This window comes from Telopea speciosissima, chromosome 1 (assembly GCF_018873765.1).
Source record: "Telopea speciosissima isolate NSW1024214 ecotype Mountain lineage chromosome 1, Tspe_v1, whole genome shotgun sequence".
In the NCBI taxonomy this organism is placed as follows: domain Eukaryota; kingdom Viridiplantae; phylum Streptophyta; class Magnoliopsida; order Proteales; family Proteaceae; genus Telopea; species Telopea speciosissima.
This window is the reverse complement of record NC_057916.1, coordinates 33,447,122-33,473,845: the sequence shown is the minus strand read 5'-3', so window position 1 is coordinate 33,473,845 and position 26,724 is coordinate 33,447,122. Positions and strand designations below refer to the sequence as shown.

At 36.9% G+C, this 26,724-nt stretch overlaps 3 protein-coding genes across 4 annotated transcripts in view; 2 read left to right on the top strand and 1 right to left on the bottom strand.

Moving 5' to 3' along the window:
• Positions 1 to 435: 435 nt before the first annotated feature.
• On the top strand, positions 436 to 6,570 carry LOC122669502. The gene is made up of 4 exons (XM_043866276.1): positions 436 to 744; positions 915 to 1,109; positions 5,703 to 5,884; positions 6,174 to 6,570. Exons 1-4 carry the CDS (start codon positions 459 to 461, stop codon positions 6,480 to 6,482), a joined length of 972 nt encoding a protein of 323 aa, XP_043722211.1. The 5' UTR covers positions 436 to 458; the 3' UTR covers positions 6,483 to 6,570.
• Positions 6,571 to 8,611: 2,041 nt separating this feature from the next.
• On the bottom strand, positions 8,612 to 13,612 carry LOC122669511 (probable histone H2A variant 3). Of its 2 annotated transcripts, none has more exons than XM_043866290.1 (3): positions 13,494 to 13,612; positions 12,801 to 12,915; positions 8,612 to 9,074 (listed from the first exon to the last, which is right to left on the bottom strand). In XM_043866290.1, the coding sequence occupies exons 2-3, from the start codon at positions 12,906 to 12,908 to the stop codon at positions 8,778 to 8,780; spliced, it is 405 nt and encodes a 134-aa protein (XP_043722225.1). In that variant the 5' UTR covers positions 12,909 to 12,915; positions 13,494 to 13,612; the 3' UTR covers positions 8,612 to 8,777. The 2 variants fall into 2 exon arrangements, with proteins under 2 accessions (XP_043722225.1, XP_043722229.1); XM_043866294.1 differs by lacking the exon at positions 13,494 to 13,612 and adding an exon at positions 13,452 to 13,469.
• The window catches only part of LOC122669492 (pyruvate kinase isozyme A, chloroplastic), a 29,317-nt gene continuing 15,770 nt past the window's right edge, over positions 13,178 to 26,724 (top strand). The window contains exon 1 of the mRNA XM_043866266.1: positions 13,178 to 13,218. The gene's annotated coding sequence lies outside the window, so the exon portion shown is untranslated. The remainder of the gene's footprint in view (positions 13,219 to 26,724) is intronic.

Genomic DNA, 26,724 nt, shown 5'->3' with positions numbered 1-26,724 from the left:
CTACAGTTCAAACCTTTTTGAAGTACACGTGCCATTATTGCATTGGTAGGACTTCCTTCCGTGGGGTCATGAAATGTATTACAAATATAATTTGGGACCCCAAACCATAAAAAGTACTACCAGTTTCAAACGTGGGAAATAGAAACCTTTAAAACTTAGAAACTTTCTCCCAAAAACAAAAAACTTACCTTTCGCTCTTCAGTCTTCAAGTCTCTAGTCTTCCATGACATTTTTTATATTTGCAAATAAGCTGACAATGGAGAAATTAGAAAGAGCTACCCTGGTTCTCAACTTCTGATTCATTCTAATAAAGCTTTTTGAAAAACCCAAATCAGCTTCTCTCAGAGTTGTATTTCGTTACTCTTCCCTCCCTTCCTTTCTTTCTTCCTTTTCTGCAAACAAAATCAATTTGTTGCCTTTCTCTGTTTGCCTTTTGAGTTCTTCAGGAGAAAAAATATATGGCCGATGGAGGTCTGACGGTGCTTGACGGGTCACACTTAAGAGCTGTCGTTCCCTGTCTCCCAGAATCAGATGGGCCCTTCACAGGAGCTCAGGTTCTTGATATTGCAGAATCACAAGTGTCTTCCTCGCTCTTCGGACTCTTATTGCCGGAGAGTCTAAAGGCTGCCGCACTCCAACGGATGAGCCTTGATATCGAGAGTCTTACTGACGCACAACTCGACAGAGAACAAGCTTCTTCTATGTTTCAAGACTATGTGATCGCTATTGCATCCGAATTGAGAGGTAGAGTTGAATTCTTCTTTTCTTTAATGTTGATCTTGGAAATCTTTGGATTTGCGTGATGGGGTTTGGATTATTTTCATTCTAAGATTGCATTTTGGTGTTCACATTGTCATGATGAAATCGAGACGCTTTCAAATTTCTAAGATTATCTTTCAATTAATTTTATTTAGATGATCCGCTTGTCGTGTCGGTTTTGGATGGAAGCCCTCTTAAACTGTTCTTGGAGGACGAAGATGATTTCGCCATGCTAGCGGAGAATCTTTTTACGGATTTAGACACTGAGGATATAGGAAAGATAAGTAAACATCAGATAAGGAATGCTCTTGTTCGTATGGGAGTAGAAATGGGTGTTCCTCCCTTCTCAGGTTTGCTACACATCCCTTGATTTCTCCTGTCATTTGATGAATCATCTTTTTGTAGAGAGACAGAATGCATGCATATATTCTATATGATGGATTGTTCAAACCTGTCTCTTGATGCCTCTGAATGATAATTACGATCTTACCTTCTGGGCAAGTGAGAAGAGACTAGATTTTCTCAGTTTGTTTTCCCTTGTTTTTCAATGATGTGAATTCTCTAAAAAGCAGAGTATATGATGGAGACACCAAGCATCTCTCTCTCTCTCTCTCTCTCTCTCTCTCACACACACACACACACACATATTTTTGTTAGCTTTTAACAAGGGAAGGATCTTATTTTGGGAAGGGAGAAACAGAAGCAGAGTTCCAGCACTGGTGTTTACCTTCTTCATACCTTGATTAATCCCTTTCTCCTAGTTAGTGGCAGCTTTTAAATGCAAATTTTTGTTTTCACAACTTATTTTTCAGGGGAAATAGGGGATTGAGTCTGTTGATTTACTTTGGAATGACAGAAAATGAGATTACAAAATTTTTCTAGTTAATTAGTAGGTGTTTAAATTTTATTTTTTAAGAAAATTAAAATTTTATAATAGCTAGCAGGATGTGGTACAAATCAGATAGATGAAATAAAATGATCAGAGACAAAGTTGCATATTGTTATGACAAAGACACTTCTAGGACTGAACGGTGTCCCTGCTCAGGTGTTTACCACAATATGGTACCAGGGATTTAGGGCTCAGTGGTTAGAGCATCAAGGGATTGAAATGAGATGCTGGCATCACTACGGGCCAAGCTGCAATAAGGGATCCATAACTGCCCTCAGGCTCGAATCACCCATCACCTACATCTTGGGCCATTGTCACCACTCTTAGATGATCGAAGTCCAAAGTTATGATATTTTAGTTTTGCTATTGTCAAAACAATGCCACCTATAGGGCTTGAGAAAGTCACCAATATGTTTCTGTGGTGGTGTCCAACACCCACCAATACCAATTGGTCCAGGGTTACCCAAAAACCTCTCAATTAAGTTTTGACCATGATGGGGCTAGGTAGAGAGGGTGTCTCAATGTTGCCACACCTATTGCGGAGGCAAAGATTTGATCACCTCAATCCACTCCACAAAATGTTCAAAGTCACCAATCAACGTGCTCCTCTACAAGATTGGTTACTTAAGATAACTGGATAGGCTATGAATTGTCTATTATCCTCCTATTTGATATCTCATGTGTACACTAGAAAGATTTGACCCTATAAAAGATTCACTCTCTCACCCTAAGGTATAGGATGCCATGCCAATAGAAACCCTATGATACCATTGGTACAGGAGTCCAAGCTGTTCAAAGTAAACTAAATAAATGGTCCCCAATCTTGAAATGTTTTTTTATCAGAAATCATATGAGAAATTCTCTTGAATTTTTAACTAACAGCATAAGAAATTTGTTTAGTTCTAATGTTTAAGAAAATAATTAGAACAGTTCTTGTTACCAAAAAAAAAAATTAGAACAGTTCTAATGTTTAAGAAAATAATTAGAACGGAAAAAGGTTTCTAATTTCTTTCTTCAGTTGAAGCTTAAATCGTAAGTTCATTATGAATACCATGTCTTCGAAAATAACAGTGATTAGGTCCTCAGTGAGATGGGCAGCCCACCTTAGGTTCAAGGAGAAGAAGGTGCTTGCTAGTGTTAATTCATTTGAAGTAACTTGATGAAGGTGGATCAATTGATGCTCTTACTTACTCTTCAAGAGCTTGAGGCTTGTCATGAAGAGCAATGTTGGTGGCATAGGACCAGTGTCGATGTTTTTAAGGCCAATAACATCTTATTGGAACAAAACACTCTCTCTCCCTCTCTCCTTATGGCTTCCAATGGCAGTATCATTTACCTGTGGATCCTTCTAACTCCTCTGTTCTTCTCTAAAAAGATTGCATGTAGATTCATATTCTAGTATTTAAGAACATCAATCTGTTAGATTTGAAATGGTTTTATTTTAAAAGATTGTGGAAGAGAAATTACGAAGCTGTCATAACTCATAATAATATATATTTATGACATTTTTTTAAAGTACTCAAATCTTACGAAAGACTTTGTAGGTCCTCTAATAAATAAATAAATAAATAGGGATGGAAAGAAATTCCATCATTTATTGGAGTATTTTTTTTATTATTATTAAGTAATAAATGTTGTGAGATAGTCTTTTCTGAATCATGAATTTAAACATCATATTTACTTGACAAAAGGTTGAATAAGGAGAAGACGAAGATTTAAGGCTAATTATTGGATGAGCACATGTTAACCTCCAACCAAAACAGAAATCAGAAATAAAAGAAACTAGGCTAGTGTCCCCCTTCACTTTATATTGAGAATGGAAATTAGGGTAGGTTTTGGTCGCTTCCCGACAACCAAATTATACAGTTTTAAAATGATTTACTGCTGTTGATTGATCAATTCCTACTGTTGCCACCAACTAAAAAATGGAGGCTGGCGAGTGATTAAAAAAAATGTGAAGAGAGGATAGAGTGCTCGGTGGTGGTGGATATGGGGAAGCAAACTCCACCCCCCCCCCCCCCAAGCCCGGAAAAAAAAAAAAAGGAAATAAAAGAGGCTGTCCTAGCGTCTCCTTCACTTTTTGATGCCGTAGTTTTGAGTCTGAGAATGGAAAACAGAGTAGGTGTTGGCTCAGTCACAGATGATGGTATTATTCAAGATTTAAAATGAATTACTGTAGTTTATTGATCAATTCCTGATGATGAATGTTTGGACCAACTGAAATGAAGGATGGAGTGGCGGTGGTGGAGATGGGGAAGTAAACTGCTTCCCCCTTCCCCTCCCCCCCCCCCCCAACAAAATAAATCCTTTCCTCATGATTCTTGTCAACTTCACGCCATGAAATATGTTGTTTTCTACCTCTGTTGATGCTGTAGAGCATAATTGAGGTGAATTCAACATTTATTCATTTCAATTTATGCAGACGAACTTGGTCTAGAAATTAATTCATGGGAAAAGGCTCTCTGAGCCTAAGGCGTACACTGTCTCCTCACATGTATTATTATATTTATATATATATATATATATATATATATATATATATATATATATATATATATATATAGAGAGAGAGAGAGAGAGAGAGAGAGAGAAACGAACAACAACAACCATAACCTTATCCCAACTAAATGGGGTCGGCTACATGGATCCTAAGAGGCTGTGACAGTAATAGAAATAAGAGAAGTAGAAGAGAGTAAAAAAAGTACAAAGGAGTAAAGGAAGTAAAAAGGATAAAATAAAGTTAGTAAAGGAAAGAGTCTAAGCAGTAGTCAAAGCAGCATCCCAGGAACATCCCCCTATAAGGGGTCGGCTACACAGGTCCTTGTCCTCCAAACAACTCTATCCGTGGTCATACTAGGGCGAGCCCTGCTAAATGCATATCCTTTCTTACCACTTCTCCAATAGTCATTTTAGGCCTACTCCTACCTCTTTTAGCTCCTTCAAACTAAATCTGGTCACTCCTCCTTACTGGTGCATCCATGGGTCTCCGTTGGACATGACCATACCTCCTCAAGCGGCTCTCACAGAGCTTGTCCTGGATTGGTGCAACTCCCAATTCAATTCTAATACAATTATTCCTTACTTTATCTCTCCTGGTCTTGCCGCACATCCTCATCTCCGCTACACTCATCTTATCTTTATCTATATTACTCTTCTTAGCGGCTTAACATTCTGCCCCATATGTCACCTAGTCTTATTACTGTCCTGTGGTATTTTCCCTTAAGCTTAATAGGCATGCGTTTATCACATAAAACTCCTGATGCACCTCTCCACTTCATCCATCCTACTTTAATTCTATGGGAAACATCATCCTCTATATCACCCTCTTTGTTAATGGTTGACCCCAGGTATCTAAAGTATTCACTTGGCGGTATCTCTTGGTCCTCAAGTTTCACCAATCACCACTTCATCACCTCTCCTGGTTTGACTGAAGCTACACATCATATATTCTGTCTTTGTTCTGCTTAACTACCTCTTGATTCCAAGCATGATCTCATAACTTAAGCAAGTAGAACAAGAAGAGGTAAAGCAATACAGAGGTATGATACTGGATTAAAAACTTAAGCAAGTAGAGATGATGCAATGCAAGGGGAATGCAATATAGAGATATAATACTGTAGTAAAAATTAAGCAAGTAGAGATGATGCCCTACAGGGGTGGGGCAGTGTATTAAAAACAGTAAGCAGTGGATACCCAACCAGTAGAGGAGGTGTAGTGTACCCTTCTTGCTCTGAGAACCCTCTGCATTAATTTATATAAATCTGTATTATGCAGATTGGAATTGCATTTACATTTCCTTTTGAAGACAAGATGGAATGAAATCTTCATACTTAATTTCCTCCTCCCATCCCCAGGGGACCTTTCCCTTATGTTAAACAGGAGTCTTGTTACCTTGTACAGTCATGTTTCTAACATTTGCAACACCCCGGAATCTGTTCTCTAGGCTAGACCTTCATCTTAACTTATACATGTGATCACATACAGAACCTAATAAAAATAATATTTCAAAATCATTTCAGAAAATGCTTAATACTAGCAATCTATAATTGAACAGAATCCACTCATCTAGAGGATATCCTGAAGAAATACGAAGTTGAGGGGGAAGAATCATTGGGTCAGGCACAATTCGCACAACTACTCCAGCTTGTTCTACAGGAATTAGCAGATGTCCTGGCCGAAAAGCACATTGTTGTCATCCAGAACAGCAAGATCATCAATGGTTCAAAGCTAAAAAAGGTTGTGGTTATTTTCTCTCACTTATTCTTCCTTTCATATGTTTTGTACATAGTAATCTAATTGGTGTCTTCTGGAGAAACCTGGGTGGTGAAAAATACTGTGAAAATACTGTTGAGGTAGGATTAAAGGGGAAATCTCTTGTTTTTGGTGGATAATTATTTCTAGAAACAAATTTTCCTTCCCCCCCCCCCCCCCAAAAAAAAAAAAAAACAAACTCCTGTTATCCTCTTATCCTTTTACACCCTCTACTTGGGAATAAAATTACTTACAAGCTTCAGAAAATTTGCAGTTCATGGCTGATGAGAAGAAACTGAAGTATGAGACAGAAAAGGTGCTCCAATGTGCTAGCAGTGAAGGAGGAGAGAACACAGAAATAATCAGGAGTTATCTTGAGAAAAATGGACAAAACATGGGTTTACCACCATCAGAAGCCAATGGAACAGTGGATCTTTATGATCAGGTGTTTGCTGATGCAGAAAAAGGAGAAAGCAGTGAGAAATTAGATAGAGATGAGTTTGAAGGGACTCTGAAGGATATTCTTGAGAAATTTGCAGAGCAGCTTGACGTTAACCCCATTCTTCATGATCTTGACAGTTAAAGCAGGTCGACATAGTTAATTCTATTTTATTCCAGAAATTGATGTTGTTTCTACAGTCTATGCCACACAAATGAAATCTCCTGGAGTATCTTCATATACCCCCACCAGCTTTTTGGAGGGCTGATGTGGCTGATTAAAATCATTTGAGCTGTTTGGGTCATCTTAAATATATATCTCATTATGTATGGTCCCCAATTATTTTTACATATATATTTTGCCACATGACATTCTCATTCTCTCTGGATAGAAATTTAACACATGAATAAACAAGGCATAGCTTGCTTGTGCAACAAATTGAGGTGCCAAATCAGCATCCTAAGAGATTTAAATCTCCTTGGTGGGACCTATCCAAAGTTGTTGGTCATGATCTCTAAAGATGGGGTGTTCCTAATGATTTTAGAGTATGATCCTATCCAAATTTGATATCCTTTTAGGTTACAGAAGCTCTCCCAATGTTGCTTATCAGGTTTTGGTCCCAGGCAAGAAAAGCCATCCAATCCCTCGTGATCCAGCTATATGAACCTTGATGGAACTGCCATTTGATGTCAACAATACCTCTAACCAGTATGCTGCGTGGAAGATCAATTAATCAAACCAGCACTACCATGCATATATAGCTAATCATTCGTCATTGCAGTGATTAGGGCCATCAGAGCAATGGTTGAGTTAAATGAAATAGCCATTGAAGCACTTCAGCATTGAACAGGTCAGGGAAGGCTCTGGCTGGTATGGAACTCTCTACTACTCCACTGCCTTGCTACCACTGACAGAGTAAGTGTTGGATACACTCTTGGGAAATTTTTTCAGAAGAGGAAGTCCTATTGTCAACCTGAGATACAGATTCAGTAAGACAGTCGCAACTATTTATACAAAACCATAACACCTTATCATGCTCATGTTGCCAACATGTGAGTTCCAAATCATTATCGAAAGAGATCCGGGCCAATTTTTTCCTTATTCTTCAATTAAAAGATTCATTCTCTTCATAAAAAATAGGAAATAGAACCAATAAATCAAGCCACCCTCATTGAAGAATTTTTTTTGGATCCAATCCCTACTATGACCATGATACCAAGACCGGGTAGGCTGCAATTGCACAAAAGGTCGCAATATGAACAACCAAACCCATCACATCATCTGCAGGGCTTAATGTTTTTTTTTTTTTTGGGTGAAAGTGTAATCACACAAACCACACACCAGTCCCAAAAGGTTAACCTCTGCAGGGCTTAACGTTGCCTTGCCACAAAAAGAGTGCCAGAAATTTGGATCTAAAAGTTACAATGTACTGCATGAGCTCTTCACCAAATTAAGCTCCTCAAGCCAACTGAGTGTCTTAACAGAAAGTGCAAGTATCCCCTTTGGGGGTGGGGCAGTGGAGTTCTATTTGATCCGGTTAAATATCAGGTCACATGAGCGTATGCAACTGGGTACAGAATAGAATACACACGACAAACATTAGCAAAGGTGCCAAATTGACATCATCCACTCCATTTTCCCTCCCATCCAACTGATTACCATGAAAGGCACAAGTCTCCTCCATCAAGATAGGGCTACCCATAAAACAACAATAACAATGAAATCTAGAGGGAGTTTTTTTAAATAAAAGAGTTGCCCCTGTTGTCCTACAATTAAAATGTATCAGATACAACTTACCATTACAGAAGCACAAGTACAGACAAAGTGTAAGGAGCTCCTCTTTCAGGCCCGTGGTTAATAACTAATAGCTAGCTAATAAACAGAATAGAACACAGGATTTAAATCCTCACCAATTCCTTGTACACCCAGTGCGGAGCAGTTCGGGGTTGAGAGGACACCTGGCAGGCACGACATCATTGAGTCAATTTTTTTTCCCTCCTCAAGCTCGGCACCATTGGATGTCGGACCTACCAAGTGTCAAACACTCAGCCCCGAACTGCACTTCCAGGGAAATGGAGAGGATTTTTCTTGTAACACAACAGAAACCACAAATAAAAAAAATGGCAAGGAACAAGGCAAGAGTAAGATGATCAAACTATCTTTTTCAGTTTCCCTGCTCTAAAACAAGCTAGCAGTTCAAATTAGAGAATCTATCAACAAAAACATGAATTAGGAATAAATTGAGAACCCTGACATTCCTAACAAATAAATTCTACACAAGAAAGTAAAAATAACATTAATTCGAGTCAGAAAGGCCCATAAAAACACATACATCCAATGACATGTTTAACAGTTAAAACACAAAAAACAGTGGGAATAACAAACCTACAAGGGTATAGAATGGGGGATGGGGTCAAGAAACCTAACTAAACCAAGATTTCAATCCTTGGAAGATTTGTTAATGAGAGACTTGTGGATGTGAGGAATCACACCACCACCTGCAATTGTGCCCTTGATCAGTGTGTCGAGCTCCTCATCCCCCCTGATGGCCAGCTGCAGATGCCTTGGAGTGATACGCTTCACCTTCAGATCCTTGCTTGCATTTCCTGCCAATTCTAGGACCTCTGCTGTTAAGTACTCAAGGATAGCAGCAGAATAGACTGCTGCTGTGGCACCAACACGACCATTGGCAGCTATCCTTGACTTCAGCTGTCTGTGAATTCGGCCCACTGGAAACTAGAGCCCCTCGTCAAGAATACAACAATCCAGTTAGTACCAACAAAAATCATGAATGGATTAAATTTCATTGTCAAAGATCATCCAGCAGATGAATTACAGATTCAAGACAAGAAAAATTTAAGCAAAGCTTCCTCTTAGCAACCAGATCTAGGGGCCATAAACCGGTGCAAGTCCCACTTTAGCAGGGGCCAAGGAGGGGTTGATTGGACAGTCCTAAGCTTTGGCAATTTGCTCAAAGTGGCTACTCTCAAAATTCAAAGATATGCTGGTTTCTTGAGCTTTTTAGCATCACACCAAGCAATGAAACTCTCTTAGCAAACAGATCTGGCCCTCCACCATATAACCATGAGCAATTATCTGAAACCTGGCCCAAACCCCAAGTAGACGATCCAGTCAAAGCAAATCAATGGAATCTTCCATAAAATTAAAGCAACCAGATAAGCGCTTGATCATCAGAAATGTAACTAGATTCACACATTGCAAGTCAACGCAGAGAGGCCAGCCAGCTCTCAAAATAAAGATGGTGAAACCCAGCACAACTATGGCAAATTCAAATATATGGCTAGTGTAGCGAGACAAAAATAAACTCATGGAATCATTAGCACCAAAAAAAAAAAATTTTTAATCCTAATAATAAATGGACCTCAAAAGCAACTACATTTTTTCATTTAAAATAAAATATTCACAACCTCATAATATATGCTCGATGCTTTGGGCCATATCCTGGCCTGGTGAAAGGCTGACATATTGAAACCACAAACCATGGCAGTCAGCTAATACTTTTATCAACAAAAACCTTTCATATATTGACTGATCCCTTTACCCATAAGAATGTCTAGCATAAATAACTCCTCCCCTTTCGGCTAAGCAACATAACTAGCTCCACGGTGTTATAAACTTCTCAACTCTCATTTTAGTTACACAGTCCCAGTCCAACAAACTCACAGTTCTCTCATGCAAGTGATGGCTAATGTGATTGATAGGATGTTCATGAACTCAGGCTTCATATTCAAGATAATGGTTTTCCATCCAGAGACCCCCGAGGGGAGCCTGTGAATAAAAATATAGGGAAAAAGAACGCTGCTTGATCACATGGCTCCTGCGCCCAAACACAGGAGCGCACAAAATTACCGCCCAAACCCTCCTGAAATAAATAAACCATCCTTGCTGATGCTCCCTGCTTGCGCTCTCATTGGCCCCCATGCTGGTGCAGGGGCTACACGACCAAGCAGCGATCTCTTTCCCAAAAATATATTATGACTTCTTCACTGCAACAGAGTTCTGTGGACTCTGATTGATTAAACATCCTTTCTGTAGATCGAACTACTTAAGTCTACCATCATCATGACTTGCAAGTAAAATGTACTGATACCGTTACTCCAGTCAATTGTAAAAGATAAGACAATCATGATTCAGAACGTTGAATATTCTTAAGAGGATGAACCCCCCCCCTCCCCAAAAAAATAACATAACATTTTTAATACATTTTATGAAACCTGTTTGGGTAGACTAATCTACATAATAATAATTGTCAATTCCAGAAAATTTGATTTTACATTATATATACTAGAGATTGAGATACTGAAAAGTACAAAATATAAAATGCCATACAGGGAAATAATATTCTACACATTTTTACTTGTACAAGACAGTCAATGTTTCTACAGTTGAATCTTTGACATATCTATGTAAAGAGAGGAATGATCCTGGAAAAGAGTATAGCCTTTCACATGAAGCATATACAGAGATGTGGGATTTAGTATCTGTAATCTGATTCAGGCCAGTCTATTTGCTAATTGAAACCTAAAACACCCAAGAACCAATCTCCATAACTGACCTCATCCCCCTCTCAACAATTCTCAAACCTGAAACATTACACTTCTCCAAAATGACTACTAAATGGATATGCCAATAATCTACAGGATGACTGAGATATGTACCTACCAATCCAAATCAACTTGAAGATCATACCTCTTTGATGCATAGCCCCAGAGGTTTAGCAACAAATCAGAATATTTTATCATTAAATTTTATCTGTGAGCACAAGCAGGATATCTAATCTGGGACACCCTTGAATACACCAGAGCTACAATGTTTTGCAAATTGTAAATCAATCAAATTGACAAGTAGAAAGTCCAGCAATAAGCATTTGCCTTAAAGAATGACAATCTTAACTAAGCCCATAGTTGATTGAACACATTCGAGCCATGGAACCTGAGCATGACATGAGAGACCTAAAATGTATTGAGTGCCTCCAGAAATTGAATTATATCATCCAATAAGGAACCTTTCATTGGACAGATAAACAGAGAAGAGCTGACTCATGACTACTACTTTCATGAACTTAAGCTTTAATGAACTGACTCATTATAGCCTGAGAACCTACAAAAATTGGTAAACTAGTTTCCCATTTCTAACATCTTATAACCATAAAACATGCTTTAGTTTCCCATTATACTCCTTCATGAACATAAGAACCTGCAGTGAACCAACCAACACAATGCCAAAAACTCTTACAGTCTTTACCCATATTGACCTGGATAAAGATCACAAGTCTTGTGAACTGGGAACCAAGAAATTTATGGGATTTCAAACATTTAAATCAGAGAATTCTCCAAAAACAAAAGCCAATCCACCATCAGATTACCTGATACTACTTAGATATTACCTTCATATGAGCATTAAAAGGAGCAGTTTATGCAGATAAACAGAATCAAACAATAAATCACCAATATAAGCCAACCGAACCCTCACAGTCAGAAAAGGACACCCAACTTGGATAAAGAAACCTCTATATCCATGGTCCCTGTATAAACTTCACATGACAACTCCTCCCTCAAAGTACCAAAAATTCATCAAAATTGCACTTTGTTCCTTGTTTCTAACAATTTGTCCAACTATTTTGACATGATAGGGCAGGTGGGAGGGATCACTTCCACATATTAAGGGCTCATAAACCATTCGATTGTCTAAAACCCTCACAACGAATCTCTACCAGAAACCTTTCAAGATTTCAACCCCAATCAGCCTGGAGAATTCAAGTCCAAACCCCTCCCTAATTATCTTTAAATTTAAATGAATTGTCAACAGAGAACACACGAATCTTCCCACCACATAGAAAAACCCAAATAAGATTGCCTTCAAGGCATGTCCTCCAGCTAACCTTCATCAACCACCCACCCACTAGGAACAACTTAGATACTATGGGAAAGTGTCCAAAATAAATAACATTCCAGACCTTGTGCCATATGAAGTAAGCTAAGACAAGCTACCAACTTTCAACCACCAGAAGCCATTATTCAGACATGGTCATGGGATTTAAAGGGAGTCCACCATGTGACGGCATGACTAAAACATCAGTTGTCGGGCTCACATATGCCTTATTGCTACACGGATAACATCGTTCTCAGCCTTTACCATTGATTCGGCTACGAACATTTTCAAAAAATTTGACTCAAATCCAAAACACCAACCTTTGAAGGTAAAGACAGGTTCAAACTTAGATATCTCGAACTGTCAAAGTTAACAAGAATTGGGATGGCCTGCCCTAATACTTACAACTGAGGAGAGGCAAATGGGAAAAGAAGTATGTTTACCAAGTACCAATATTGTGGGTTTTACTGTAAGAACTATCAATAACTAAAACCGACATGACAGAGCAAGAAAGGAAAATATTTCCTTTTTTCTAGAGTGAAAGTATGAAAAGGAGTAACTGTTGTATACCTGGAGACCAGCTCGGGAGGACCGGGAGACTGGCTTCTTCTTATCCTTGTCCTTGTTGGCAGCAGTGGTCTTTCCCGCCAAAAGCCCCTTCCCGCCTTTTCCCGCCATTTTCTGCCTAAAGATCAAATAGAGGAAAAATAAACTATGAGAAATAAAATAAAAAAGAGTACTTACGAGGAAATAGAGAAGAAAGAACTGGTTCGCATAAGAAGCCAGAAAGGAAAATAAGAAATGTAGAAAGAGAAGAAAAATGATGAATTAGTAAAAGAAAGATCTAAGGAAAACGAAATGAAAGAAGCCGCTTGAAATTGGCAGAGAAATTCCACTACCGCTAGCAGAAAAAAGAAGACGAAAAATGAAGGAAGGGAGCAGAAGCAAGAGGAAGAGGAAGAAGAGAGAAAGACGAAATACTGAGCCAGGACAAAGAAACACAGAAGAATCCTATACTAATAACAGATCCTAAGAATATAACAGTCGAAGCCCCCTTGTAGAATCATGGATCCAAGCAGAAATACAGAAAGCGAAAGGAAGAAGACATGAATTTGAAATGAACGAACATGAAAACCCCTTTCCTAGCACCCACACCTTCCCTCTACCAAAATTTGTGGGGAAAAGGAAGATTCATAGGTTTAGATCAGAGTTGTGACTAACCTTACAACAGTGAAACACAGAGAGAGAGAGAGAACAAGAAACCTGGTCTAGTAGCGCGCGCTTGGATGGAGAAGACTTCGAAACGAAGAGAATAAAATAAAGCGAATGAAGGGAAGGAAGGGGTTTCCCCTCTTTATGTTGGGGACCGGGCTCTCTACTCTACTTGGCTTCGATTCTCTTCTTCGCCTTGTCTTAACTTAATGATACGGCAAGAGCCAAGAAATAGAGAAAAAGAGATAATAGAGAGCGAGAGAGGGATAGAAAAGGGGTAATAGATTAATAGATACATTTCTATTATTTTATTTACCAAAAAGGACTCCAGAACGGACCACGGAGTGGCCGGAGTGGGGGCGGACCGGACGGTTATCTTTTACTATTTGGTGGGAACTAACTCAATTTTGGGATTTCAAATTTTCCCCGCTTTACCTATTAGTTTTTACCATTTCTGTTCTCTATAACTACCAAATTTTTTAACCTAATCTCACCATCTTGTTCTGTTCCAATCACACTTAACACTTATCACTTCCCCTTAATACCAAAAAAACCAAAAAAAAATTACTTATCACTTCCCCTAGGCGGCTAGGCCCATGTGTGTCACTTCCAGTTTTCCACGCACCTCTAATGCTCGTGAATCTTTGCTTTCACTCCCCAATTTTTCGGGCTTTGGCGTTTGAAATACACAATTTATGACGCTACTAAATCCCACGCGCTCATTAACACACACTCGCATGGCTTTGTGGATAGGATCCCCAATTCACGAATCAAAGTGAGGAGACCCGTCTACATTCGGTACATCGAACAATGGGTCTCGCATGGGTTATCATGTATGTGGTTTTACCCCGGAAAGGCTGTTTTTCAAACCTGCCCAGACCACTAAATTGCAATGGAACAATGATTTTAATTTGTTTCATTTTTTGCCCGTTCTATTTTTCCAAGGTCCTCTAATAGAGGAGGATGGATCCCACTCGGCAGGGATAGGGTGATCATTTTCGTCCTCTTTATTAAAAGAACTTGAAAAAATGGACCTGCCTGGAAAATGGAGCAAATAAAGGTCCATGGAACAACCCTATTTTTACGGCTTTGCTTAGATTTTCATAATTATTTTAAGAAAGGGGAATTTTAATGGTATTTTTTGTAATTTTTGGTTATGATATCCTGAATGGTAATGACATTTACAAAATTATTTAAGCTAATTATGATAGTAATGACATTTTTTTAAATATTGACAATCGTGTTAAGAAATTGTTCCAAAATAGGTTTTCTAATGCCCTTGTTGTTCTTTTTCTATTTTGGAACCAATTCTAGAACAAGTATACCAAACTCTAATATAGAGCTAAAGAACATAATTTCAGAATTTTTGGATTCAACATTGTGTTTTTTTGGCTCTATAACAAGTTTTACCAAATGCTAATCTAGAGTCAAAGAACACAGTTTCAAAACAAAAACAAAAAATTATGGTTCTGCCAAAGATCAATGCTCCTAAAATAGAAACATTACCAAATGCAGCCCTTATCACCTAAGTGGAGAAAATCCCGTTCTTTCCCCATTGCGGTTTAAAGCTGTTTGTTATCTTTGGCACGGTTGATTCCATAAATTCTAATATTAACTCTAGCCCAAAGGTCATACAACCGTTTCTTATCTCTAGCATGGTTGGTTTCATAAATTCTAAAACTCAATATTATCGTGACTCCAGCTCAACAATCATACAGTTGTTTCTTATCTCTGGCACGGTTGATTCCATAAATTCTAAAACTCAATATTAACGTGACTCCAGGTCAACGGTCATACAACCGTTCCTTATCTCTGGCACGATTGATTCCATAAATTCTGAAACTCAATATTAACATGACTCTAGCTCAACGGTCGTACAACAGTTTCTTATCTCTGGCACGGTTGATTCCATAAATTCTGAAACTCAATATTAATGTGACTCCAGCTCAACGGTCATACAACTGTTTCTTTTCTCTGGCACAGTTGATTCCATAAATTAAAAAACTCAATATTAACATGACTCTAGCTCAACAGTCATACAACCGTTGCTTATCTCCGCCACGGTTGATTCCATAAATTCTGAAACTCAATATTAACATGACTCCAGCTCAACGGTCATACAATCGTTTCTTATCTCTGGCATAGCTGATCCCATAAATTCTGAAACTCAATATTAACGTAACTCCAGCTCAACGGCCATACAACCGTTTCTTATCTCTGACATGGTTGATTTCATAAATTCAGAAACTCAATATTAACGTGACTCCAGCTCATCGGTCATACTGTCATTTCTTATCTCTGCCACAGATGATTCCATAAATTTTGAAACTCAATATTAACAAGACTCCAGCTCAATGGTCATACAGCCGTTTCTTAACTCTGGCACGGTTGATTCCATAAATTCCGAAACTCAATATTAACGTGACTCCAACTCAACGGTCATACAGTCGTTTCTTATCTCTGGTATGGTTGATTCCATAGATTTTGAAACTCAATATTAATGTGATTCTAACTCAACGGTCCTACATGAGAAGCGATGTTGAAGTATTTTAAGAAGTTTATTTTTTTTTTTTCTTTCTTGGAATGCATGGACAATAACTAGCTTTGGGGGTTAAGTAAATATTTTTAGGGAGAAAGAACGCCACCCAGTCGCGCAGTGCACGACACCTCTACGCCCTGACACAGGGGCGTGTGAAATGACCGTCACACCTCTAGTCATTTCTAAGGTTCCAGGAGGTGTGGTGGTCATTTTGCGGGCTTCTATGTCAAGGCACAAGGGCAGCATTCGCTATGAGACCGAGTGGCATTCTCTTTCTCATATTTTCATATTTTTTTTATAACAATCTTTTCACAATTATTGTAATAAGCTATTATCATATTTGAATATCTACTCTGATTATAAATTATTTTCAACCTTCCCTTATTGTATCGACTTCGATAATATCTACTCCAATTGAAACTTAATATTATCTAAGGAAAAGAACAATGACTGGTCATGTGGCCCCTACGCCCAGACACATCCCCCACCCCCCAAAGAAAGAGACTGCTCTACCCACTATAAAATTAAAAATCCCCTAAGTCGATACCCTTGTGCCTCCCCTTATTGACCCCACGTTGGTTCAGTGGCCATGTGTCCGGACAGTGTTCTTTTTCTTTATTATTATTTTAAAACTTAGACTTTATATGTAGACCTAGTTTTTTATGTATGGGTCGTGTACTATCAACACGGTTTGGAGAGCACTCTTAGTCTATGTTGATAAATGGAAGCCTCCTGTGAAACAAGAAAGAAGCGGCTCTTCCCACAGCGGCAATATTGGCTTCAGGAAGCATTCCTGTGAAAGCCAATCAAGTAAGCCAAGATTGTTGGGTTAATGTGTATAGCAAAGAGGTAGACAACAATTACTATACGAATCTCTTCCTTGTAAATAGTTCCATTCTCTTAATAACTTTTCTTATTTTTTTCTGTTATATCATTTGGAAAGCTCTTTATTTCTTCTCTCTTTTTTTTTTTTTGTCATGGTCAGATTTTCTTTTTGCTTGTTTATTGAAAGTGTTCTTCTTCCATTATATATAGGGCTAGAGATTGTTGTCTTGTGTAGCCACCAATATAGTAGAGAATAATGTTATTTTTTTGCTTGTAAACTTCCTATGAATGCATCATTATCCACACTAATCTAAAAGGAACACACGATTAGAAATCTTAGATCGCATATCATATCATTGAAACAAAGTTAATCTCCAATTAGCATGACCTCTAGATGTTTCATACAAATTAAAAGATTCAATACATGCCTATTATGTTTTTTTTTTTTTTTGTTGGTGAAATCTTTCCTTTTTCAAATATTCTTTTATGGTAAGAGGAGGCTATGTTTGCTTGTTTATTGAAAGTGTTCTTCTTCCCTATTATATATAAGGGCTAGAGATTGTTGTCTGGTTGTGTAGCCCCTGCACCAATATATGTAGAGAAATAATGTTATTTTTCTGTTTGCTTGTAAACTTCCTATTAATGCATCATTATCCACACTAATCTAAAAGGAACACACTGATTAGAAATCTTAGATCAGCATATCATATCATTGAAACAAAGTTAATCTCCAATTAGCATGACCTCTAGATGTTTCATACAAATTAAAAGATTCCAATACACTGCCTATTATGTTTTTTTTTTTTTTTTGTTGGTGAAATCTTTCCTTTTTCAAATATTCTTTTATGGTAAGAGGAGGCTATGTTTGGAAGCCAAGAAAAGTTAAACCCCCCCCCCCCCCCCCAAAAAAAAAAATGAGGCTTAGGAGTTGGGGCTCCATTTACAAATTATTGGATGAGAAGCCCAAGCCACATCTGTTTCAATTTTGGTTCATGAAATTTTGTTCTAACCTCCATCATATGGTTTATTACGGTTATCATTATATTTTCTTTAATTCAATGAAAAGTATCCCAAGTATAAGTTGAAGTATACAATCAAATCTTTATGCAGAAAATTTGGTTTGGCTAATACTTGTTTACTTTTTTTAAATGCAAATTCATGGCGGTAATTTTTCTTATTAAACATCATAGGGTAGAAAAAGAGGAGTGTAGTCTGTAGGGAATACTCAGGAAAAGAAAACACCCAAAGACCCTGTTGAGGGTAAGTGGGTAACTCACCGCCCAATTTGAGATAGATCAAGCATGACCATTTTCTGTTCTATAAACAAAAAACAAAGGGGCAAGAATTGACTAACTCTATAGCAGTTGGATATTCTTGATGATGGAGGATATGTGTGCCAATGGTTGGAATGTTGAGACAAATGTGCAAACATAATGAATAAACCAAATAAACATGCAAACATAAACACAACAATTTAACGCGGTTTAAAATAAATACTTACATCCACCCGAGAGAATTAAAGAATTTTTCACTAAACCAAAAAAACATTGTCCATCTCACTATGCGAACTCCCTTGTTTATATCTCGGGTTTTTTTCCAACAGTGACAATATATAGGAAGCTCAAAAAACTATAATTCTCATAATTATAATTTTACCCTTATACATGTTATGGATTCAAAACTTCACCCAAATATATACAAACCCAAAAATAATTGCAGAGGCCCCACAAAATATAACATATAAAAACTAACAATCTCCACCTTGGCTTGGATTCTGCAAACCCCCTAAAGAAAAATAATGTTGATGTCGATTATGCAAACTTCATCATTCTCTCTGTCTGTTTGTCATACACAAATCGACATAATCCACAACCTGCTCGAGTTCCTTACACAACTTACTATCGCACGGTGTGATCTGTTTTTACCTAACCTATAGCTACAACCCAAACCAAAAGGATCAATTCTACTAAAAATATTTGAAGCGAAAGAGAGCCGCTTCTTTCCAGATCTACATGTATCACAACCTGAACTTCTTGCTGTCTTTGTTGTCCATCCATACCTATTGCCTAAGTTCCAATGGCCACTCCACTTTTTTGAACACTCCCTGCAAGTCTGTACAAATTCATAATCATCTATCCATGCATCAAAACCATGGCCCCTCTAGAGACCCTAAGAACTCTCCGAAGCCTCTCAAATCTAGCGTTCCCAGTGAAATCTGATTTTTCTTCAAACACGACACATGTTTAACCCCATGTGAATCCACGCAGTCCCAATAACGGTAATCTTGCTTTCAACATTGTTCATCATTTTTACCGTACCATTATCACTTGCATAATAAGTAAACTAATCATTGACTTTACATATATGAAATGAACAACCAGAATCTAAAATCCAATATAAAGTTTTTGTATATTATAAAGTAATAAGATAAACATCTCCATCACTTCAAGACCTTTCTACATTAACAAATTGGATGATTTATCGCTATTCTCCTTCTTGTCCTCCTTATTATACTCCTAATGCCTTGGACAATCCCTCTTTAAATGACACTGCTTGTTGCAATAATAACAAATTATTTTGTGACCTTTTGACTTGGAATGACCATTATTCTTTTCAAACTCCTCATGTCTCTCATTTGATATGTTTCTGTAGAAAATTATATGTCAGAATATTGAGAGATCAAACATAAATGAGTTGAAAGTTATTTTTACTGTAAGAGCTTTCAAACAGATATTTGCACTACCTCTTTCAAGAACCTGTAATAAAAAATTATGTTAAAAAATTTGCGGGCTGAGTCGTGTCACTTGACGTTGTCCATAAGACTGTAGATGCCCCCCTATGGTGCAACCGGGAATATGCGAATCGGCCTCCAAGATAAAACAGCCCATTGGCTCCCCCAGTAATTGTGCACTCAACTACTAGACCCCTTTGAGTACTACAGGGCTCGGCTTGAACTAAAAGAAAAATACTTATAATAGTATTACTTCCAAAACTTAAAAAAATAATGAGAATAAATAATAACATGCAATATATGCATGCACATGACACAAAGGGGAATTCATCTCAAGAGAGACTTGATCAATCTCAAGGAGACTTGATTAAACTCAAAAAGGACTTGATTCGTTGATTATTCCTTCAAAAGAATATGCCCTTCTCCCCTATTTATATTGGTAGGAATATGCATTGAGATGGAGGAATAAAGAGATGTCTTTAAGAGGAGGAATTAAGATGAGAATTAAGAGTATGAATTTACTAATCCATCAACATAATAGAGTTTTTCTTTTCTCAAGAAGCTTCAAAGGGAGGTTACGTAGCACCTTAAGAATCAACATGAAGAAACATAAGAACATGTTTGGTTACTTACATCTCTAGTTGTTACATCTTTAGACTCATGAATCTTGATTTTTTTTTACCGTTTGGTTGTTTACATCCGATTTACATCCTAAGATACATCAAATCTAAAGATGCAGCATTTTACACTAAATATCTGAATCTTAAGATTTCACCTCATGAGGTGAAATCTTGAGATTCAAGTAATTTTACCCTATCATATAAAAAGGGTAACATCTTCAGATGCAAGAAAAAATCATGAAAAATCTTGGCTTATCGTTGAACAAGGCAGAGAAGAACAAAGGAGAACGAAGGAGACAGTGCTGCTAGGAGAAGTTGAAGGAGAACGAAGGAGGGAACTTCGGTGAGTTCATGGCTGTAGACATTGCACAAACATCGTGTCTCTTTCTCTCTCTCTCTCTCTCTCTCAGTCTCGCTCTCTCTGTTTTTAGGGTTTCTGGTTTTCGATCGAAGGAGAACGAAGGTGGAACATTTTGCTGTTCGAGCTTTCTCTGTTTTTAAGTTTCTGGTGTTTGATTGAAGGAGAACGAAGGAGAACGAAGGTGCAGGAGTTTCTGGTGCCCTTTCTCTCCCCCATCTCCTACCTGCATTTTTTTTTTTATTCTTTCTCATCTTCCTTCCCTTCTCTGTTGGCTGCATTTTTTTTGAAAGATCTTGAAATGGTTTTGTCATGAATAGATTGGACAGCCCAAAACTCCGAAGAATATATCAATAGTCCTTCTGGTTCAGATTCAGTCTTGATCTGAATATCCCTAATCACAGAGACGAACGCAGAATCGAAACACCGAAAGAAAAAGAAAAAGAAAAAGAAAGGAGGGAATTTTCTCTTTTTTTGGGTAGTGTTCAAAGATTTTTTTTGGTTTCTAAATTTACTCGTGATTGATTGAATGGTGGAATAAAAACAATTAGTTGATTTGGTTCCTGTTTCTTCTTCTTTCTCTCTCTCTAACCTATAAACTTCTCCCTTTATTTTATTGAGTTATTCCATCAGCTGCAATAATTTCTTTGCATATTTTGATTCTATGAAATTCTGAAATATAAAGGAATACCAAATACTGTGTAGATCGAGTGATCGATATTGTCAACAATATCTGTTGATTGTTACACCTTCTAGATTTTGAAACAGGGAATGCCCGAGAATGGAGAGTACCCTCCTCAATTGTTTTAATACATTTTCCAGACTAAATATGGTTTGGCTGGTCTGCTTCATATGGCTGTGCAGCATTGGTCTGCTCTCATAATTATGTGCTTGTTCATTCTTAAATGCTTGTTCATATGCAATTCTATTGCGTATGAGAGGTCCATTCTTAAATGATTCTGCTGTAATTTTCAACTCTTTTATTTCTTATTTGAATAATTTGATGCTTAAGAAACCATATGCATATCTAAGATCAATTCAGTGTGGTGTTAAACTGAAATTGCAATCCATGTTGTAATTTGGGTGAATATAAACCATATTTAAAGTCAAAACTCTGTGGAAACATTGTGTATTGAACAACCTTATGATTGGGTTGCAATTTTATTGAATTTGCATGTTTATTTTTGTTCTCTTATCATCCTCCAATCAGTTCAATATGAAGTACATCCACCTATAGAAGTTCTAATGCAATAGTGAGTTTTGCATGAGGATAGTTCTGAGTTCTAGTGTCTTTACATTTTGATTTGTAGATATACATATACATGGATACTGTACATGAGACTGATAAGGCCTACCAAGAGCGCAAGAAAAAAATAATTGTATTAGCAACTGTTGCTGCTGTTCTAGGAGCGGAGTATTATAGAAGAACGCATTTGGTTAGACAACCATATCGTGATGAGCGAAGCCGAGGCTATGTTGAGACATAAAGAATCATAGGGGTATGTGACAACACATGTCGAAACATTACAAGAATGAGCAGAAGAGCATTTTTTAAATTAAGTAAAATGATGCGAGAGAGGGGCCTTCTACAAGATAGCAGATCAGTGCAAGTGGAGGAGCAGTTGGTAATTTTTTTACAAATAATTGGCCATAATCTTAAGAACCGTAAGGTTCTACATGATTTAGGTCGTTCAGGCGAGACAATCAGTCGATACTTCAATATTATGTTGGGTGCAACAATTAAATTGGCTCCAACTTTATTGAAGCTTACAACTAGAAGAATTCATGATCGAATATCAGGTAGTAGTAGGTTCTACCCATTCTTCAAGGATTGCATTGGTGCCATTGATGGTTCACATGTCCCAGCGTGGGTTTCAGTAGATAAACATAAGACATTTCACGATAGAAAGGATAATATATCTCAGAATATATTAGTTGCCTGTGATTTTGACATGAGGTTTACTTACATATTATCTGGTTGGGAAGGATCAGCATCAGATTCTAGAGTATTATATGAAGCCCTTCACAGAAATGGAGAAACAAAGATGGTGGTCCCTCTAGGTAAATACTATCTGATTGATGCTGGGTATGCAAATCAGAGGGGGTTCCTGAGGCCATACCGTAATGTTCGGTATCATCTGAAAGAGTGGAGAAACTCTAATATGCGTCCAACTGATAAAAAGAAATTGTTTAACCTGCGTCATTCTTCGCTACGCAATATAATTGAACGTGCCTTTGCTCTATTAAAGTCACGATTCAAGATATTAAAAAATCAGACAGAATATCCTTTTAAGACGCAAACAATGATTGTAGTAGCATGTGTTATTCTTCACAATCATATTCTTACTCAAAATACTCTTGAAGAAGAAGAGGAGTTTTTAGAAAATGAGAGCAGCGATGATGAATCTTCTAGTAGCAGTGATGAAACAGATGAGGAAGAAGATGATGATGATGATATTGTTCCCATTAATGATGAAGGGGTTGTTGTTGGTGATGATCATTGGGAGGAATATCGAGAAAAGTTGGCGAACAACATGTGGGCTGGTTGGAATGTAGGAGATGATGATGATGATTATATGACAAATGTTGACGATTAAACTATTTCATGGGTTTTTTTTGGATGATGTAATCTTAATTTTAAATTTTTGAACATGTTTTGGACATTTTCATTTCCTTTAATTTGGTTTTAATTAAGTTTGTGGACTTTTGAACATGTTTTGGATATTATTCAAATATTGTGTTTTTGTGGGTGTGAAATGTTAATCATTTGTTTTATATTTATGTGGATGTATCATATTAACAGTTTTATATATTTTGATAAACTGTTTACAAATTTAAATAGTTGTATTGTATGATGTTGAGTTTTTTCATCAGACAAGCATTGCAAAATATGACTTCAATGGAATTGGGTTCCCAATCTAGGACACAGGCATTCTGGCCTACTAATGTATCCAATCTGTTCCTAGAGTGCTTAATAAAGCAACATAAGAGTGGGAGATCAGGAGATAATGGTTTGAAGAAAGAATAATGGGTGGATATTGTAAAAACCATAAAAGAACGTTGCAACGTGACATATGAAGTGGAACAATTAAGAAATCATTACAGAGTTTGAAAAGCAAGGATTAAAGCATTAGGTGACCTACAGAAGCAGAGTGGGTTGGGTTGGAATTCAGTGGACAACAAGTTCGATGCACCCCAACATGTCTGGAATAAATTTAAGATAATGCATATTTTTTTATGCATGATTCAGAGGTCATAACTACTGTATTGTATTATATTAAAATTGTCTCCCAATTGTCTCTTGGCAGAAAAAGGAAGAAAAATTTTGGAGAGAGCATGGAGTGCTTCAACTGCATTTGGATGTTGCAGTTTGGATGGGGAATGAGATTGCGACGGATAATGATTCTTTTCACCCATTTGATGCACTTCATGATGATAATTTTGATTCTATGCCAATTGATGGTTTAGACAACATGGACTTTGATGCTTTTGAAGACAGTCATGTCCACCCAAATGCCAGTAGGCCACGTTCAGATGCCACAAGTGGCAAACCACCGAAGAAGAAAAAAGGGGGAGCTGATAAGGTAGCTAGTTCTTTAAAGGCAATAGCTGAAACAATGAAGGAAACGGTTAAGAAGGACCCAGAAGCTGATTTTTGTAGCAATCTGTTTGCTACAATCAATGCAATTACAGGCATAGATTTTACCAAGAAATGTGCTGCCAAAAGATTTTTTTAAAACAACAAGACCTTAGCAAACATATTAATGGAAGCAAATGAAGAAGAAAGGATGGCGGTATTGGACATGTATTTGCCAGTTTATGATGCTGGACAAAGTAGGCTGGAAACTATTTGGTTGTTGATTTTTTTTAAAAAATTTGCTCTAAAACTGATCTTTCTTTTTTTTGGTACAAAACTGATGTGTCACTTTTTTTTGGTACATTTCTATTTGGTTGTGGATACCCATGAAGTGTTTAATTTGACTTTTATCAATATGTTTAGGTTGAGGTATCTTGTGTTTCCATGAGTTGTTTAGCCCTATGTCTAAAATGCATGAGATTGATTTGCTTGTGTACATTTATTTAATTGTGAGATTGTATGAATAGATGGATGTCCAATACATGGATAAATGATGGTCATTTTTTTATTTTTTAGACATCTTATGGAAATATCCAATACTTCAGGGAGAAGAAAGAATTCAATATGATTAATTGTTTTTAACTCAAGGAGGTCAAAGTTCCATCTAATTATTTACACCTCGAAAGTTTAAAAACTCATTAGTACCAAGGAATAATTGAGTTGTTGAAGCATCGAATTTCCCTTTAGGAATATGTGGATTTTGGAACAGTTTTAATACTTCAAAGGACAAGTGACGTACCTACCTTCCCTTCCCCCCTCTCATTCTTTTTTTCATCCCCATTCCCTTAGTAGGGACAATTTCATTGTGTGCCTCATGTATGGAGATTTTCTTTTGCCTTCATTACTTTTGAGATTTTTATCGGTCTTACCTTGTCTTTCAATGTACATGGATAATGTTGCAAGTTGTGAGGATTGTGGTCGTAAATGTATAATATTGACATCGCATACAACAACTAATCCGGGAAGACGATTCTACAAATGTTGCGTGCACAAAGATTTTTTTATGTGGGTAGACCACTTACGAATTTGCCCATGTGGACAAGGGCAATGCAAGGTTCGTAGGTGTAAGCAAGGACTTGGAGAAGGACGAGATTTTTTGTGTTGCCCACTATCCACCCCGGTATGACTACGCTTACCATAATGTATAATTTGTTTACATCTCATTCAATTAATTACATAATATTGATTTATTTGTTTGTAGGAAAAAAAAGAAGGTTGTGGATATTTCAAATTTATAGATGAAGGAGAATCTTCAACTTCAAACCAGCAAACAAGGAATACCGCCGAAGATTTTACAATTGTCACATCAACACCAAGTCCTGACACAAACTATCTGCAAGGCATTGTCAAAGGAAAAATATCAGCTTCCCAAAGACATACAAAGGATTTGGAGGATATCCTGGACGTTATCAAAAAACTAAACATTAACAAGTAGGACGAGATCTTGGGAGGAAGGAAGAGAATGTGACAAAATCACGTGGCATTGTCAGACCCTCTTTTTTTTGTTTTATGTACTTGAATCAAGTGACACAAAAATATGAACCAACTTGTTTAATTGAATTCTATTTAACTCTTCTATTGTCGAAAAAAATATTCAACCAAGACATCATATAATTAAAATCATTCTACCAACGCATCATATAATTAAAATTTCATATAATTAATTAAAGAGGTAGCATGGAAGGAAATGTGCACACATAATAAAATTATTAAGTAATTTATCAAAAATTAAATTATTAAGTAGAAATATTAAAATTATTAAATATTTATATTTTCATTTCAAACATATTTTATTATTACTAAATTATAAAATAATAAGTATAAATAATCTATTTCATATTGCATTTTATCACATTTTGGGTAGATTCAGGTTTCAGAATCAGGGTAACCAAACACTTATTCTGGTAGATTCAAGTTTCAGAATCAGGGTAACCAAACAGTTATTCTATCAGATTCGTTCATCCACAGATACTTTGATCTATAGATGTTACATCTGAAGGTGTGGGTACATCCAGAAATTTACACAACCAAACGCATTCTAAATGTCTCCAAAAAGAATTGAAGTGATAAGTAAATAAAGAGATAAATATAATAAAACTGATTTTATATGTAAACATATTTTGAATCTTAATTTGTTTTAAAAACTTCATTTAAAACCAACAGTCTCTACTTAGACCACCATTTGTAACCAAAGCATTACACCTCTCATTGTTACTTTTATGTTGTGTCTATTCATCAACAAAACAACAATAACTGTCAAGTTTGAAAGTTTTCTTACCAACAGTAGTGTAATCACAATATAGTCAAATGAAGGTGGTAGTGAAGCCAACAAGAGAAGTGTTTTATCCCCCTTTTTGGTCTTAACATCTAAAGTGGACAATTACATACCAATATCCTATTGAACTCATCTAAATGCACCTCAAATTTTGTTCCATCTAACAACTGAAGGCTATACAATTGTTTCTTAAAAAACAACTGGTTTGTCAGTCACCTGAACTGTACTTGCTCTCCAGCTTTAACAAAACTTATCCTGAATCCGTCAACTTGATGATCTCACAAAGATTGTTATCTA

What these genes read in the sequence shown, in the direction of transcription:
- LOC122669502 (XM_043866276.1), top strand. Translation starts at nt 459, where the DNA reads ATGGCCGATGGAGGTCTGACGGTGCTTGACGGGTCACACTTAAGAGCT. An exon ending in GGGTGTTCCTCCCTTCTCAG is followed by an intron (nt 1,110 to 5,702) that starts GTTTGCTACACA and finishes ATAATTGAACAG; the next exon opens with AATCCACTCATCTAGAGGAT. An exon ending in ATGGTTCAAAGCTAAAAAAG is followed by an intron (nt 5,885 to 6,173) that starts GTTGTGGTTATT and finishes GAAAATTTGCAG; the next exon opens with TTCATGGCTGATGAGAAGAA.
- LOC122669511 (XM_043866290.1), bottom strand. Translation starts at nt 12,908, where the DNA reads ATGGCGGGAAAAGGCGGGAAGGGGCTTTTGGCGGGAAAGACCACTGCT. An exon ending in CCTCCCGAGCTGGTCTCCAG is followed by an intron (nt 9,075 to 12,800) that starts GTATACAACAGT and finishes GAGGGGCTCTAG; the next exon opens with TTTCCAGTGGGCCGAATTCA.